This window comes from Salvia hispanica, chromosome 5 (genome assembly GCF_029641045.1).
Source record: "Salvia hispanica isolate PSC_SH4W2 chromosome 5, Shi_PSC_v1, whole genome shotgun sequence".
NCBI classification, from domain to species: Eukaryota; Viridiplantae; Streptophyta; class Magnoliopsida; order Lamiales; family Lamiaceae; genus Salvia; species Salvia hispanica.
Genome location: NC_142696.1, coordinates 31489331 through 31506643, shown reverse-complemented (window position 1 = coordinate 31506643; position 17313 = coordinate 31489331). Strand labels below are relative to the sequence as shown.

The 17313-nt window shown below is 35.6% G+C and overlaps 3 protein-coding genes across 4 annotated transcripts; 2 read left to right on the top strand and 1 right to left on the bottom strand.

The window, feature by feature from the left end:
* Positions 1–169: 169 nt before the first annotated feature.
* Positions 170–3132, bottom strand: LOC125190931 (cinnamoyl-CoA reductase CAD2-like). The gene is made up of 6 exons (XM_048088354.2): positions 2985–3132; positions 2253–2425; positions 1976–2167; positions 1247–1412; positions 978–1170; positions 170–387 (listed from the first exon to the last, which is right to left on the bottom strand). The coding sequence occupies exons 1-6, from the start codon at positions 3094–3096 to the stop codon at positions 234–236; spliced, it is 990 nt and encodes a 329-aa protein (XP_047944311.1). The 5' UTR covers positions 3097–3132; the 3' UTR covers positions 170–233.
* A 1209-nt stretch (positions 3133–4341) lies between these two features.
* LOC125190932 (uncharacterized) lies at positions 4342–7176 on the top strand. Of its 2 annotated transcripts, XM_048088355.2 has the most exons (7): positions 4346–4556; positions 4708–4734; positions 5367–5447; positions 5906–6029; positions 6191–6503; positions 6593–6647; positions 6945–7176. In XM_048088355.2, the coding sequence occupies exons 1-7, from the start codon at positions 4431–4433 to the stop codon at positions 7017–7019; spliced, it is 801 nt and encodes a 266-aa protein (XP_047944312.1). In that variant the 5' UTR covers positions 4346–4430; the 3' UTR covers positions 7020–7176. The 2 variants fall into 2 exon arrangements, with proteins under 2 accessions (XP_047944313.1, XP_047944312.1); XM_048088356.2 differs by lacking the exon at positions 5367–5447 and having other exon boundaries at positions 4342–4556.
* Positions 7177–10532: 3356 nt separating this feature from the next.
* LOC148926640 (uncharacterized) lies at positions 10533–13058 on the top strand. Its single transcript, XM_089059197.1, has 2 exons — positions 10533–11190; positions 11413–13058. The coding sequence occupies exons 1-2, from the start codon at positions 10533–10535 to the stop codon at positions 12978–12980; spliced, it is 2226 nt and encodes a 741-aa protein (XP_088915323.1). The 3' UTR covers positions 12981–13058.
* Positions 13059–17313: the final 4255 nt, after the last annotated feature.

The following is a 17313-nucleotide window of genomic DNA, read 5'->3' as shown; positions in this document are numbered from 1 at the left end:
ACTAGTAGAAAAAGCAAGACGTGTTTATTATTGAATTAATTTAATTTTCTTGTAATTTATGTATATATAAGGTCCATTGGTTTAATTCTTTTGTTTTAGATAATGGTTGTATTAATGATCACAACAAGTTTGATTGCATCAATCTAAACATAAATATTACTGTCCCAAATTACATTCAATGGACATCAATTGGCATTGCACAATATAATCTAAACTTATAAACATTTTAAATGTTACATTCTTAAATTGAAGAAATTTTTCAGTATGAAACTTTCAGTGGTGTCTTTGATGCTCTGCTCCACTGGAATAAAATTCATATCCAATGATCGTGCCTTGTCATTGCACACTTGAAAGGGCAATAGTGCATTTGGATTCTCCTCGATTTCGCTAGTACCAATAATTAAACCAATATGTTACACTGAGTTAGCATTATTGATTGCAAGAAAATTACTTGTGGAAAATTATTAATTTCTACGAATTATCAAGTGCCCTTAAATTAATGTCAAATTGCTAAATAAATCAAGAAAGAGTAGTCAAATTCTGGTTTGTCCAATAATTTCAAACTTGGAATGATAAATCATCAAGTTTCAGATGCTCTCAAATATACCATACGTCGTTTTTCCGAAGAATCCACGTTGATATGGTCACTAAATTTATCTACGTGGAGAAAACAACTGTGGCACATAAAAACGTCATGTGGTTTACCTAGAAACAACATTGAATTAGGTGAATAAATTAGGACAAAAATTGTGTATTTATTTCCTCATAGGCACAATTTTTGCCCTAATTTATTCCACATGAAGTTGTTATGTGTCACCGCCGTTTTCTTTTTCAAGTAGATAGATTTGGTTGTTACATCACCGCAGTCTTCATAGGAAAAACGACATATGTGATAATTGCAAAAAATCTGAAACTCAGTGATATATCATTCTAGTTTTGGAAAGTACGAAATAATGATGAGTGGAAAAGAGAGTTACCAGATTGGGAATTTGGCTGTAGGATAGAGTTCACGTAAGATTTGCAAAACTCTAGAGCAATTCAGCACTTGTGCAACAAGACAATATCTACCATTGGCTATTAAGTTCTCAAACGCTAGTATATGTGCATTAGCAACATCTCTTACATCAACGTATACAAAATTTCCACCTGGGGTTGCACTGGTACACTTTCCTACAAGTTAATAATCAATTTAACCCTCTTAGGTCAACCATATTACATAAATAGAATTAATAGTAGTATTAATTACCTTGTGTAATCAAAGTAAGAAAATATTGCGAAGTTTCATTAAGAGTTGGCTGGAGAAGAGGGCCAATTACTAGTCCAGGATTTATGACTACCAAATCAATGCTATTTTCTTGTGCAAATTTGAATGCGGCTTCCTCCGCCAATATTTTTGAAACAACATACCATCGCTGAAACACAAGTTTATACATTTTCATACATGATATATAGGGCCAGTGAGAATTTTTTTTAAATGAGAACTGAAAATCATATCAGTTCGTTGATATATCAGTTGACATTACAACACATATCAGTTCATGATATTTATGTACCATCGAACTAATATTGAGTCATGAACTTATATGTTTGTGATGAAAACTGATACTATTATTGATGTATTTACGAATTGATTAGGTTTTATGTCACAATTTAATTTTAAGAACAAATTTAAAATTAACCATCTCCTAGGATCAACATCATTTATATGAGAACTAAAAACTATTCTAGTCCATTAGATCATAAAATGGATGGTCCCGATTTTCTTGACTTAAATATCAGTTCGTTGATTCAAGAATATCAGCTAGAGTAAAATGAATTTCGAAATATACAAACTACTATTAATATAAAGAGAATTGATATGTTTTGATATCCAAATTGATATGTTTACTGATATTAGTGAATCAACGAACTAATATGGTTTTCGGTTCTCATTTGAAATATGTAGAAAATTAAGCTGAAGCAAAGATATAGTCACCTCCATTTCCTGAGCATAGATTGGATCAGAAAAGGAAGTTTCATCAATTAAAGGGTTAGAGTTTTGGGTGGGTTTCTTGAAGGCAATAGTGACCATAGAAGAGGTTAAGACCACTCTTTTCACTGACTGTGCCTTGCCACATGAACCAAGAACATTTAGTGTTCCTTTTACTGCTGGTTCTATTAGTTCCACCTGCATATATCCCATCACCAAATCCTTTATTTTTGTTTTCATTTCTCTTTCCTTTTCCAACAAATTAAAAAGGTTAGAAATAGACCTGAGGGTCCTTGACATTGTCAAGTATAACAGGAGATGCAGTGTGGAAAACAGCATCACAACCATCAATCACTGAATCAAATGATCCTTCTTCCACTAAATTAGCTTCACACAAATGAAGTCTTTCTTCAGCTCCTTCAAGTGCCTTCAGATGCTCTACTTTACTTGGATCGCCTATTCACCCATACATGCATAATAAATTCTTCTCCCTTCACTCCATAAAAATAGTTTATATCTATTCAAGAAAATATTTTCTCATTTTCTTGTGCTTTACAATTTATGGGCCTCAGCCTCACTATGCATTACATTATTTTAATTACTTTTTTCTCATCCTCATTTACTTTATTAATAACGTATTAAAACTGTTGCCATGAATTAGTCTATTTTTATGAGGCAGATGAAGTATATAACAAAAGATAAATTGCCAAAAAAATCACAAAGTTCGATTAATCTCATAATTTTAAAAAAATAGTCATTTAGAGTATATCATAATTTTGAAATTTTTTACAAGTTTCCTATTGATTTAGGTCTGACAGAAAATTATGTACTACTATGATTTAGTAGCCGCAAATTTATATATCACGTATATATAAACTTTAATATGAAAATTATAGAACTTAAGATATAAAATTGAGTCAGGTTAAGATAATCATTACCAATTATTCTTTTAATTTAATGATGTTATTAGTATAAGAGAATGAGGTGAAGTTGAAAAGAGAGAAAAAAGATTAACTGAGGTTACGAACAGTAGCCTTGACGGTGTAACCGCGGTGGAGCAACAGTTTAACCAGCCATGAGCCTATGTAACCTGATCCTCCCGTCACGCACACCACTTTATCCCCCATTTTTACCTCTGGCTTTGCTTTGATATTTAAAAATTGATGCTCCTATTTATTAGCTTGTGAGCTATGCCCCACAAATATTTCTCTGCCCCATTTTTCTACATGAAATGCAGTCCACAGACTTCTATCTAAATTTATTGCGTCTAACTGTAAAACAAGAACAAAACGTGGCATAATACGCTACCACACATCTCCTCTGTCTATATGCTCCTGTGCATATTGAAACTCTTCCTCTAAAGAAAAATACTCCCTCTTACTATTTAAAAAAACTCTTCCTCTAAAGAAAAATACTCCCTCTTACTATCATTTAAAGACTTCTTTTAAATTGGCGTGAATTTCAAAAAATTGTTTAATTTTATGAATAAAAAATAAAAAGAGTAAGTGGAATGTGAGACTTATTTAAAATATTACTTAACTTATACTCTTTTTGTCCTATTAAAAATGAAACGTTTCCAAATTGGTAAACAATATTGTCTCTACTTTTTCCCTCTCCCTTATTTTACTCTTTCTTTACTATCTCACAAAACAACAGTACATAAAGTCTCGTGCCGAAAAACAAAACATTTCATATTTATTGGGACAGAGGAAGTATTAGATTGTGAGTGTAAACGGTTAATGGAATGTGGAGACTGCATACTAAAAGTGGAATAAAATATATTATTCTATAAATCGTGGACAACCCTAAACGCCAAATTTTTTGTTTAAATGGTGGACAGAGGGAGCAAATAACATTTGAAACAATATAAGATTTAAGACTCCCTCCGTCCCACAAAAGATGTCACACTTTCCTTTTTAGTTTGTCCCATAAAAGAAAAAGTTCTCTCTCACATGAATATAAAAATTATATTTTCTCTCACCATTTAACACACAAAACTAAACCTCCTAAAATTCTGTGTCGTCCCATAAGTGTGACATCTTTTGTGGGACGGAGGGAGTAGATAATTAGAGATAAAAAAAAAAGTGATTGGAATATTGTTAGTGATATTGAAGAGTGAGGGAGAAAAATATTTCTTAAATAAAATTGGTCTATTTTTCGTGAACATCCCAATACATAAACGTGGGCTAAACTGAAGAAGTATTTCAGACTCTAAATCCAGTTCGAATGGAGTGGGTCGGCCGACCCAGCCCGGCCCAAGTATTAGACCTAGTTGGATCGGGCCCATTTATAAAATATATTCAAAATGACCCGGCCCGTTTACCTGCGTCTTCTCCTCCCGAGTTGACTCACTCATCTCTCTTTATGTATCGCCCTTCATTTCAGGGTCGCCACTCCCCCATAAAAACCAAGCAGCGCAAATTTCATATTTTTATTTTTAATTAATTAATGATATAAGAGGATGAATAAAACCGGCAGAATTGCGGCGGCGGCGATCAATTCGCAAGCCATTCCTTTTCACCTCAGAGCTTGCCTTTTTCACAGCACTCCTCTTTCTGAGCGCAGAAGGCGCGCCTATTGGGATCCCGTACGCTCATTCTTATCTTTTAATTTGATTCTATCAATGCGGATTTTCAAATTAGGGCATTTTGGTGGAAAATTGGGGATGATTAGTTTGAAATGGATTTGTGTTTCCTGCATAATTGTATTAATTTGTTCTCTTTTTCCTTGTTGTGCAGGAAAGCTTTGTTAGGGGTTCCACAAAGGTGACATTTTTACTGTTTTAGTTTTGCAATGTGCTTTGGTTATTTTACATGGAAAACAAATGAATGTTGGGCAGAAAAAGCTTTATAGTTTACACTTAATCTACATTGCTATTTGAATAATATTTGTGTATAAGATTGAACACAACAGTTTGCGTTCATTAGCTTCGTATTCCTTGCTAATGCTAATAGTATAGGTTGAAAATGAACTGATGTAGGAATAGGATTGATGGCTCTGCTAAGTCTAGAATTTGTCTGTATGGCTTGTTAATTTCTTTCCTTCAATTATCAAAACACAGTTACATAATGGGTGGTGGATTGGAAGATCTCTTGCTTATATAATCTGAGTTATGCCCGCGTCTTATATCTTCCAGAAGCATGTCATGATATCATTAACAATGTTGATCCAGGAAGTGAGAATTTCACAACCAACTCCTTGTTCAGTTAATGAAGCAGTTCTTGAAATGGAATGTTGTAATGTTTCAGTTTAGATGCTCCAAACAATGGAGTTCGTTTATGTTGGATCTCCTCTGACCTCTAGTGGAATCCATTTCTTGTTTGTCATTGTTGTCATATTGCCTTTTAAGTATCCTTGATGAGTCAAAGCTTGTTTATGATGCAATGTTCTTATGTAGAAATTTAACCGGCACCAGAGAAGGCTCAAGAAAAAGACTTTGTTGCGAGATGTCCATGAATTTGCAGAGAATCTATTTCAGGTTATATATCTGATGGATTTACTCTCAAACTCCCCACAGCCGTTACCTGTACTCCTTATTTCTCAAACTATTTTCTAAATCTCTAGATTCATAAATTTTATAAATGGTATGGGATTCATGTTAAAAGATGGGCTGAGCCTGAATGTCATGACTTCTTTATTGAACGACTACATCCATCCTTCCAGCTTGTATGCCATTGCAGTAAGATGTCTGTTCTGGAATGATAATGTCTGTTTATGAGACGAAATTCATATATTCGCATATCGTGTTGCTGCATTTTGTGGTTCAGTTTATTTTTGTTGAAACTATTTCTTTTAAATAAGTTTCCATTTTCCTGAAAGTGCTTTTTGCCTTTTTCTCCATGTCCCCACCCAAAACTAATAAATTAAATGCTTGTTATTTCCATGGAGCTACCAGTGATCACTTCTGAAATTCATCGTGTTGTTTCTACTGAACAGGGATGGGATACAGAGAGTGATAAGCACGAGCAACCAGGTCGAAGAAATTCATGGTTCCGACCAAATTTCAGGGACAATGAATCTAATAGGGGCAGGTCAAGAAATAGAGCATCACAATATAGGAGTACGTATGCCCCTTTATCATAATCACATACCAGTAATATAAGCAGAAGAAGTTTCTCACTTATCTGCACAAACTGCTTATACCATAAAACATTTTTTGTACACAACTATTGCTAATCTTATGTTGCTAACATGTCTGTTCCTTATTATCTTACTTCTCAGGGCGTTTTCAGTTTTATGATGATGATGATGATGGTGATAACTATCATGACATGTTCCGCTCCATGTTTGGTGGAAACAGATCATTCTATTGGTCCTTCACAATAGATGATGATGAACCACATTTTGGGCGCTCGTCAAATTACTCTGGCAAATATAGGACTTCCAGTGGTCGGGCATATCAGTTTGGTGATGAATACGAGGAATATTACACATCACAAGAGTATGAGAGGCCCGTAGATGGATTGAGGACCGACAGGCTTGCTTTGGGACTCAGTCCGTCTGGTCCAATAAACATTGACGATGTCAAAAGCGCGTAAGATCCCTTCAAACTTCTTCATATAAATTCCTATCCTTTTCCATAGTGATCTTGATGCAGATTGTGATTCCATGGTTATTATTTAGATACCGAGCTTGTGCATTAAAATGGCATCCGGATCGTCACCAGGGCTCTTCCAAGGTATTCTTTTGTGGTCTTCATTTCAATTATCTCTATGTGGATTAGATTTATAATACATATGACTGAGTAGACAGAGGATCAGACGATCAAACAGCCAAAAATAAACGCCCTCTGAATGCACAATTAACAACTGATGTTGATTAAGTATAATTTCTTGAGTCTTACAAAGCTTGTATGCCTAAGAAATTTCGTTTTTACTTAAGGAGACATTGATGCTTTTGACTACGAGCTTATGAGTTGAGTTCTATCGTGTTTTTGGAAAACCTAACTAGTTGGTTGTGGGACGGGTATATGCAGGTTGTCGCAGAAGAGAAATTCAAGGTCTGTAGTGCAGCATATCAGTCTTTATGCGATAAACTGCCGCTAAATTAGGGACAAAATGTATTGTATTACTATTAGCAGAATTATATATGGAGATGGAGGCATGCGTTGTAGGATCTCACTAATTATGATTACCTTAATTGTGCATTGGTTAACACCAGGAATTTCCTTCAAGAAATAACCAGCACTAGTATTGCTTTTTTCTATATATACGGTTATGATCAATTGAGATCTTTTTAGCCTAATTGAGAATCAAGATGCATTATCAGCCACTAATTTTTATTAAATTAGTAGTCCAGAATTTGCCACATGGAAAATATTTTTAGATTAATTAATTATGAAAGGATAGAATGGTAATTTCATGGTACATTTTATTCAATAAATACTTTTTTTTTTAATTTTATTTTTTAAATTTTTTATTTTTTTTTTAAATTTTTAATTTTTTTGTCAACTACATATGTAATTCATGTCAAATACACACATATAATATAATGTCAACTGCATATATAATTCATGTTAACTACACATATAATCTCAACTATGTGTACAATCCATGTCAACTACATAATACAATTTATGTCAACTACACATATAATGTCACATATACAATTCATGTCAACTATACATATATAATGTCAACTATAAGTTGTTGACATTTGATGTGCAGGCTATTGACGATAATACCCCCGAGTTGACATAATCTACTTGCAGTTGACATTTCGAAAATGTTGTGGATGAGTGGCTGAAAATACATCTCAATTCTCAATTAAGCTAAAATATCTCAACCTAACAGGACCCCTCTTATATATGTATAGATATATAATTAGTCATAATGGGTAGTGATAAAATGTAAACATTATATATTGTACAGAATCCAAACTATGATTCAGATTGTTAAAAAATATCAACAGATGACAAAATAACAACAATAAAAAATGTTAATTCAGTGGCAACATAATATCAACACAACATCAACCCTTGACATTTTTTGTTACTAGTATTATTTTGTCATTTGTTGACATTTTCCAATGTTTCAAATCATAGTTTGGAGTTTGTACAATATTTAGAGTTTGCATTTGATTACATTACTAGTCAAAATAGTATCCTTTAGAAGAAACAAACTCACAAGATTTTTTTTTTGGGGAAGCTAAGAGATCTTACATTATCAAAATATTCCTTCCGTCCCATAAGAATATGCACTATTTCCTGTTTAGTCCGTCCCGAAAGAATATGCACTTTCTAATTTTGGAAACTCTTTTATCTCTAATGAAGTGAGACCCATTTTCCACTAATAATACTTTAATTACTTTTTCTATCTACTTATCTTTTACTTGATCAATTTTGCATTAAAATCCATGCCGAACCTAAAGTGCATATTCTTTTAGGACGGATGGAGTAAGTAGTTGGATAGAGTTTAAGGTAACACATTTACAAAATACAAACTGTTGGAGCCACAAGACTAAGTGAACTAAGTGCCAAAACCAACAAATTTAATTCTAAGTGAACTTAGTGTCAGAACCAAACCTATTTACAAACCTACTTCTCTTTCATTTTCCCTCTTTCTTTCTCCATATTCATTTCTTCTTTCTCCATTAAATTTTTTTCCACTTACTTCCTATCTTTCTCATCTTCAAGATATTGTTTTATCTTCTATCTTAAGATACTGTTTAAGATATGTAATCCAATATCTTGGATTTTCCATCCTTCTTCTCCTCCTTCATCTTATAGTATTCATTTTTTTCTTTTGTACACATTCGCTTGAGCACTTGATCGAAATCCTGTTCGGAAATCCAAATTCCCTCGGGCATGGGCTAAAACTTAAGCAATGAAGACCCTTCATCTTATACTCCTTCCGTCCCAAAAGAGTATAAACATTCGGTTCGGCACGGGTTTTAATTTATAATTGGAAAAGTAAGAGAGAGATAAAAAGAAAAAAGTTTTTAAAGTATTGTTGGTGGAGAATGAGTCTCACCTCATTAGAGAAAAAAAGTTTCCAAAATTAAAAAGTTCATACTTTTCATGGATGGGCTAAAAGGGAAAGACTCATACTATTCAGGGACGGAGGGAGTAGTATTCATTCTTTTCTTTTGTACACATTCGCTTGAGCACTTGATCCAAATCTTGTTCGGAAATCCCAATTTCCCTCTGGCATGGGCTAAAACTTAAGCAAGGAAGACCCTTTGTGATGTGAATCTGGGTATTCACAATCATAGGATGCAACGACATCGAGGGCCATGGGTTGATTGCAGTCCGAAAAGAAGGTGGAGATATGGCAAGGAGCCAAGCCGGATTCGAAGGTCTGACTCAAACTAGAATTTTCCTATCAAGATGGTATCCAAATGCTCTTCTAAGACCACCATTGTCTTCATCGTCAAAATAGCTTCGCGTGAGTACCTTACACGCCTCAATCGGAGCCCGAATGAGGAAGTTATGGCCGTTTTACGAAAGCCGCGCAGTCCAACAAGCAAAACACCCGACCACAGAGAAAATGCCCGGGCAAGGCCCCAAAACGCCCGACCGGGCGTCTTGTCCGAAAATGTCAATTTTCAAGATTTTAAAGACTATTTTCCCTATTATTTTTGTTTTAGTATAAATACTCTTTTGTAGGGTTTCATTCTCAGCTTTTGAATATTTGTAAGAGACCATTTCTCCATATTTGAGAGCTCACCTTCTTCATCTTTTGAAGACTTATCAAATTCCTTCGGGTTGCATTCAATCTTTTGCCGGGCTAAGGTTGATTGTAAAGGTATGCTTGCTAGTTCTTGTGTTGCTAGTTTGTGGAGCCATTAGGTGTTTGTATGTGAAAGTGCCTTTGAGATTTCTTTCTTGTTCTTCACCTAAATCATAACACTTATCCATCCTCTATCCTTTTATCCATTTTTTTTGTTCCATTTCTTGGGTTATCTTGTTCATTTGTTGGGTTTATTTACAAGAATAAGTCCGGGGCAAGTTCATGAGTCTTCAATCTAGAGGATTCACATTATTTGGTATCAAGAGCCATTGGTTCTTGTTCTTGTAAGGAAAAAAAAAAGGAGTGAAAAAAAAGAGTGAAATTGTTAGAAAATTTGTCAAAAAAAAAGAGATCTCAAGTTCTATCCGTGGGCTTTAGCTATAAATTGATATATGTGTTCTTGGGTACGTCAATTTGATTGTCTAAAAGTTGTAGGCCAAAATTTCATCAATTGTTTGGTCTATTATTGTTGGTTGAAATTGTGCACACAAATTGTTTGTTGTTTTGTCCCTTTGGCCTTGCACCCCACTTTCACTAATCTTGTGGCTTCTTGAACTAGTTTTCACTTGCCTAGTTGTGTATCTTGTTTGTGCTATTTGTGCAACCCTTGGGATTACATCATCGAGAGCAAGTGAGGGAGAGTATTTAGCCACTAAATCTCTAAACCTTTCGGGAGACATTGGGCGTGAGTTTGGGGAACTGGGGACATACTTTGTGGGTTGGGAAGTGAGCTCCTCACTAAAATATCCATTCTTGGGTGTGTGCGTTGTTTGTGTTACTAACAAAAGGGATGTGTCCCTAGTCCTTTTTATCTCCTTTGTAGGTACCCAAAAATGTCACCACATACGAGGAATTCTAGGTACAATTCGCCTAGAAGGGAGGATGGGGACGACATCGCGTCCACATCCGACAACACCCTCAAAGAGATGTTTTCCTCAATCATGAAGGAGATGCACGAGGTGCGGGGAATCATGAATTCTATTCAAGGGGGCTTTACGGCATACCATGGTAATAGTGGCTACAAGTCAAGGTACCATGATGATGAACTTGATAGAGGGAGTAGAAGGGAACGAGTACCAAAGTTCTATGGAGAGTCTCACTCTAATAGGATGAAGGATCATGGTCATCTTAAGGTGCATGAGTGGTTAATGGGGGATGAAGTCTCAAGTAAATCAAGGGAGAGCTCAAGCCCTCGAAATTGTGGTGGAGACACAAGCCGAAGAAGCATCCCACCAAAGAAGGTGAACCTATCTCATCCTAGCTATCACACGAAGGTTTCATCGTTGTTGCCATCCAACTTCACTCCTTCAAAGAGCTTGTATCAAAATAAGTGTGGCGATGTTAACCACTTTGTTAAAGAGCATGTCAAGCATAGAGTGGATTTTGTTGCCGATGATGATGAAGAAGAGTCTTCCACGGCCGTACATGGAGAAAACGCTTGCCCAACTTTCAATGATGGTGTGTCTAGCATGGTGGAAGCCGAGGACGAGTGTGAGCAATTAAAAGCCCTTCAAGTATTGAGCATTGAAACGAAGCCAAATGAGATTGCTATAGTAAATGAGTATGAGCAAGAGAAAGAAGAAAATATAGAGTGTGAGAAAAGGCTAAAAAGTGAGATGCAAAAGCCAAGAGAGAGTGGTGGGGGTGAGTGCGAATCAACACAACCAAGAGAGAAAAACTACAAGCATGTGAGAAAAAAAAGTTGCTTGTTAGATTCTAAGATCAACCTTGGGAGGGCTCTAAATCACCCTATTCTTTTTGCCCTTGGTGAGGAGAACGACCCTTATTTCACTAACTCTTTTAACATGTTTTTTCTCTTTGATGGATTTTTGAAACATAAATTAGAAGGATTGGAATGTGAACCTCGAGTTGTGGATGTACCGAGTAACTTCTTACCGGTTATAAGCTCATGGAAGAAATGTCAAGATGAATCACTCATTGTCCAAGGTTCAAGTACACTATCCTTGCTTTCTTGTGATGTTTCTTTGAAGTGCTTAGATAAGATTGATGTGTTGGACAATAATTTTCTTTGGAAAATTGCTTTGAACCATGTTGAGTCTATCTTGTACTTAAAGCGTGATTTTGTAAATTCAAGAGTGACACATGTGAATAAGATTGATTTTGCAAAGCCGACTTGTGATGATAGCTTCGTCATTGGTGATTCGTGGCATCAAGAGCTTGAATCTTTGAATGCTAAGTTCATCTTTGCATCATATGTTGATCCTTTCTTGAGAAATCCAAGCATTGATAAGCATGTTGTTTCGATTGTGGATTCTAACTTGAAAGATGAAATGGCTTCCTTGTATACTAAGGTGTCTAAGTCTTCCCTTGTTCGTAATTTTAAGTTTCATAAATATGTGGATGAGAATAGTAGGACCAAGATAATTGAAATTGTTGATGACTTTAGATCTTGGTATTTGCTATATTTTCATTGCAAAATGGTTAGACCTTTCAATGGGATCGGGATGTTCTATGGTCGTTTTGTGAAGGACTTTTCCACTCACATGTCTTTTGTGGGTTATGTTGTGATTAAAGTCATAATAATGCATTGTTCTCATGTGTGCGATCATGTCTTGAAATTGTTAGAGCAATTGCAAGGGACTTATTTCGATAAGTTCCTTATGTTGATTGATGTTATGTTTTACAAGATTCATGTGGTGTTTTACAAGGTTCACATGTCTTGTGGTGAGCATACCCTACATGATATGTATAATAGTTTTTCTTCACATTCTTCTCATAATAATGATCACTTCTTCAAAGTGTTGGAGTTATTAAGTGAACATCATGTTGACAACCTTGATTCTTTACTTGGTATGATTCCTTGTAAGATTCAAGAAAATGATCTTAAGATGGAGGTGTCCTTTGTTCTCATTGCCGAATTTGATTTTGAATGTGATGGTTGGTTCGTTGATTATGATTGTGAGAAACATCTCCTTGTTAGTGAAATGTCTTTTTGGTTCCAAAGTGAAATCAACCTCTTGCACGATACTATGATATTTGATTTGGACTCGCTCGATTTTGTAGGTGAACTTGATCGGGATTTGAGGACAAATCCTTCAAAAGAAGGAGGGGATGATGTGAATCCGGGTGTCCTAGAGAATAATCGAAGAACCGGATTTGAGGACAAATCCTTTCACAAAGAAGGAGAGGATGATGTGAATCCGGGTATTCACAATCATAGGATGCAACGACATCGAGGGCCATGGGTTGATTGGGGTCAGAAAAGAAGGTGGAGATATGGCAAGGAGCCAAGCCGGATTCGAAGGTCTGACTCAAACTAGAATTTTCCTATCAAGATGGTATCCAAATACTCTTCTAAGACCACCATTGTCTTCATCGCCAAAAGAGCTTCGCGTGAGTACCTTACACGCCTCAATAGGAGCCCGAATGAGGAAGTTATGGCCGTTTTACGAAAGTCGCGCAGTCCAACAAGCAAAACGCCCAACCACAAAGAAAATGCCCGGGCAAGGCCCCAAAACGCCCGGCCGGGCGTCTTGTCCGAAAATGTCAATTTTCAAGATTTTAAAGACTATTTTCCCTATTATTTTTGTTTTAGTATAAATACTCTTTTGTAGGGTTTCATTCTCAGCTTTTGAATATTTGTAAGAGACCATTTCTCCATATTTGAGAGCTCACCTTCTTCATCTTTTGAAGACTTATCAAATTCCTTCGGGTTGCATTCAATCTTTTGCCGGGCTAAGCTTGATTGTAAAGGTATGCTTGCTAGTTCTTGTATTGCTAGTTTGTGGAGCCATTAGGTGTTTGTATGTGAAAGTGCCTTTGGGATTTCTTTTTTGTTCTTCACCTAAATCATAACACTTATCCATCCTTTATCATTTTATCAATTTTTTTTGTACCATTTCTTGGGCCATCTTATTTATTTGTTGGGTTTATTTACAAGAATAAGTCCGGGGCAAGTTCATGAGTCTTCAATCTAGAGGATTCACATTACTTTGTTATGCAGTTTGTACATAAAAAATAAAGATATTAGCAATTACATTTTTCTTTCTTTCTTTTTTCTTGTGATGCTGTGCTTTTGGGCAGTCATATCTGTGATGATTGTCTCTGGTTCTTTACATCACGGATACAATTCATTGCACCAGCTTCACATGCCGTACATTTATACACATTCAGAACATGAGATTTTACAATAGAAGCGTACATTTGTAAGAGTGGCGATTGAGATAGCTTCTGGTAGCAATCAACGAACCATTTTTTAAGCTTAAACAACTCAGCTTTAACATGACTCTGAAGCTTAAACAAGACTCCTCTTTACAAGATTGGTAATCTATAAAAAAAAATATATGAAACGACAAAACATAAACAGCGAGAGAACTCGTATAAATTCATGATGACCCACTTTTCTTTTTAGTTTGTCCAAACCAAGATGACACATTACTAAAAATAGAAACACCTTTTATCTCTACTTTATTCACATTTTACTCTCTCCACTTAACACACAAAATAAAGTTACATAAAATCTCGTGCTGCCCAAGGAATGAGTCATCTTTCTTCCTTAGGACGGAGGGAGTACTTAATTAATCCGGCACAAGCCAAGCCCCTGCTAGCGCGATGGCTTGTCCTTTGCTGCTTCCGTCACTGCTCATATCAATTCCTTTGAACTCATACTTCATCGAGACAAAATTTGATAACAACGATTTCATCTCCACGTTTTCGCTTGCGAGATCAAGCTCGGACACCGCTATCTTGTTTTTGCGCAAGCACGTGACTTTGTTTTCAGAAACAAAGTACTCCCTCCGTCCGCCATTAGGAGTCCCATTTGTTGGCGGCACGGGTTTTAAGAAATGTTAAAAAAAGTGGGTGGAAAAAGTTAGTGGAATATGTGTCCCACTTGAATATATTAGTTTTGAACAAAATGTGAGTGAAATGAGTTAGTGGAAGGTGGGACCCTATTACCATTTATGGTAAAAGTGAACCGGGACTCCTATTCACGGACGGAGGGAGTATTGGACAACTAAATGTTGCATACTTGCAACAGCGATATGCATCATCATGTTCCCATTGTCATAAAAGGGATGTTCTCATAAAACCCTTAACAAATAATTGGCCAAGGGTGACACACGCGTGCATGATGGTTTGCCCGTGACGGAGCCTTTGCTTCATAACCGTATCAGTGACATTATCGATTAAAAGTAGCCGGGGTACATTTAGATTCGCCTTCAAGGCGGCAATATGAAGTAGATTCATGCCTAGCCTATTCAACCCCAAGCAAGCCAATGTGCCATTTTTCAAGCTATATCTTGCATACATGAGGATGGCCTTCCTGGGCAACCAAATGAATTGTATTCATCCATTGGTATTGTACTCAATGCATGCAGTCGGGTAGGCTTCTATCAACATTGTACGTATATTATTATGACATTTCTCTTCGGCTAAGTGTAAAGGCAGAGATAGATCTGGTCAATGTTGAGGCATTCGTGCGCATAAGCGAGGAAAATGATGAATCAAGGCTCTGACCAATTCTTCATGTCCATTTAATGCTGCAAAATGGAGCACACTTTGTGATGAGGCTGCTTATTCATTATAATAAACATATTTATATTACAACGATTTGCTAACAAATTAATACAATATCATATGAATATTTTGACAACGATGCACCAATAATTTTCATACCAAAGTGTGCCCAATTGCAAAAATAATCTTCATATCAGTTTCAAATAAAATTAGTTTTGAGTTTTAACAACGTCGTGCCAAGCCCCTGATTGGATCCGCCGTTGCGCTGAGCAGGACAACTTGCTCAGCCCAGCCCAGACCCATCGTCCAAATGGACTAGGTTGGGTTGGGCTTGTTTCTATATTTATAACTATAAAATAACATTATTGATCGTCTTAACTACATAATAACTTTTGATATATTTCCCTAATTCTATCGAATATAAATGTGAAGGTCGAAGGGGACTTTGACAGAATCAAAAGTCGATATAACAAGCAGACCTTTACCGGGTTAAATATGAAAACGGATCCTATAAAAGAAAAAAACAAAGTGAAGGATGACAAAAGGGAAGAAGAATGATAATTTTGAAATAATATCAGTTTTAGTGCATACTAACTGAAATAATATCAGATTTAAAATGTTAAAAGTGTAAAAATATCAAATTGCCCCACCCCCCCTCCCCCCAAACCCCCCAAAAGTACATTTTCGTTCTTAAAAAAGTCAAAAGGACCAATTTCAAGATAAATCCTTAGTCCAGAGACTACTGACGATATTTTTAAAGTCCATAGACTATGAGCGAGATAAACCTATAGTCCAGAGACCATTTTTGTAGTTCACTCTTGATATACTCTCTCCGTCCGCCATTAGGAGTCTCAGTCACTTTTGCACACCCATTTTGTAAAAATGATAATAAATAGTTAAAGTGGAGAAATGGTAAAGTAAGAGAGAGAATAATGTTGAGAAGAGTCTAATCTAAGTTATTCTCTCTGTTGCTTTACCATTTCTTCACTTTAAGTATTTATTATCATATTCACAAAACGAGTGTGCAAAAGTGGTAGTCTACTCCTAATGGCGGATGGAGGAAGTAATTGTTCATTTTCTTACAAGAATATACTATTGAACCAAGAATTTCCTCACTGCCCTCCAGCGGCGGATGCAGGTGGGGTCGCGCGGGGTCGGCCGACCCCACCGCCGTCCTCAGAGAACCGCCGGAAGACTCCTCCCAACAGCCCCCGACCCCACGGCATTCGGAACTCCGCCCCACGATTCATCCTCAAACCTCAAGCAGCGCAGCTTTTCCGATGAACTCAAGCAGCGCAGCTTTTCTTCTTTTATGTATTGGGCTTAGGTTTATTTTATTAATTAAAAAATACAATTAATACTTTTCCTTTTAACAATTTTATCTTTATATAAGTGTTTAAACTTTATTTATAAATAAGAAATCTCGGTTCCTAGTTTAATGATCATCTTTTAATCATGATTTATTACTTTCTAGTTTTATTTTTTAGTAGTTTATTGATTATTTTTTAATCATGTTTTATTAGATTTTACTTTTATTTTAATCTAGTAGGAGTAGTAACTGATAATTTTTTATCTAGCTTTAATAAATTTTCTTTTGATCATTGATTTTAATTACTTTTCATTTAGGTTAATGGATACATTTCTTTTATAAAGATTTTGCGCTTTCGTATGTTCTTCTAGTACTAATGTTGAACACGAACAACGACTAAAAGATATATCCATAGCTATTTTCAATAAAATAACTTTAAGTTAGCTTCAAAACATGACGTAGAAGTCGATTATCGCGCTTAATATAAAAATAGAGATATTTCATTTGCAATGTATTTTTATTACTATTTTATATATTTAAATATTACTCCTTATCTTAGTTTTCTCATCCGACCCCACCATTTTTAATTCCTGGATCCTCCATTGCTGCCCACTCTATGATTAAATTCTCTCTAATCTTACACTCTGATTGGCCTCGTCAAAATTTATTTGATTTTATCAAAATTCTCATGTTCTGCAAAATATTTATTTGTTCTTCATCTTCTAACTCTCGTTTATATTGTTTCTTCAGTTTCTCATCGAATTTGTGGAATTAATAAAGATAGTTAATCAGTTGTTAACTAATTGAAGTACTAATTTTGATAACTT

Coding starts and splice junctions, on each gene's coding strand:
- LOC125190931 (XM_048088354.2), bottom strand. CDS start 3,096: ATGGGGGATAAAGTGGTGTGCGTGACGGGAGGATCAGGTTACATAGGC. Junction 1,413..1,975: donor TCTATGCTCAGGAAATGGAG/GTGACTATATCT, acceptor CTTGTGTTTCAG/CGATGGTATGTTGTTTCAAA. Junction 388..977: donor ACAGCCAAATTCCCAATCTG/GTAACTCTCTTT, acceptor TATTGGTACTAG/CGAAATCGAGGAGAATCCAA.
- LOC125190932 (XM_048088355.2), top strand. CDS start 4,431: ATGAATAAAACCGGCAGAATTGCGGCGGCGGCGATCAATTCGCAAGCC. Junction 6,030..6,190: donor TAGAGCATCACAATATAGGA/GTACGTATGCCC, acceptor CTTACTTCTCAG/GGCGTTTTCAGTTTTATGAT. Junction 6,648..6,944: donor GTCACCAGGGCTCTTCCAAG/GTATTCTTTTGT, acceptor GGGTATATGCAG/GTTGTCGCAGAAGAGAAATT.
- LOC148926640 (XM_089059197.1), top strand. CDS start 10,533: ATGTCACCACATACGAGGAATTCTAGGTACAATTCGCCTAGAAGGGAG. Junction 11,191..11,412: donor GGTGGAAGCCGAGGACGAGT/GTGAGCAATTAA, acceptor GTTGCTTGTTAG/ATTCTAAGATCAACCTTGGG.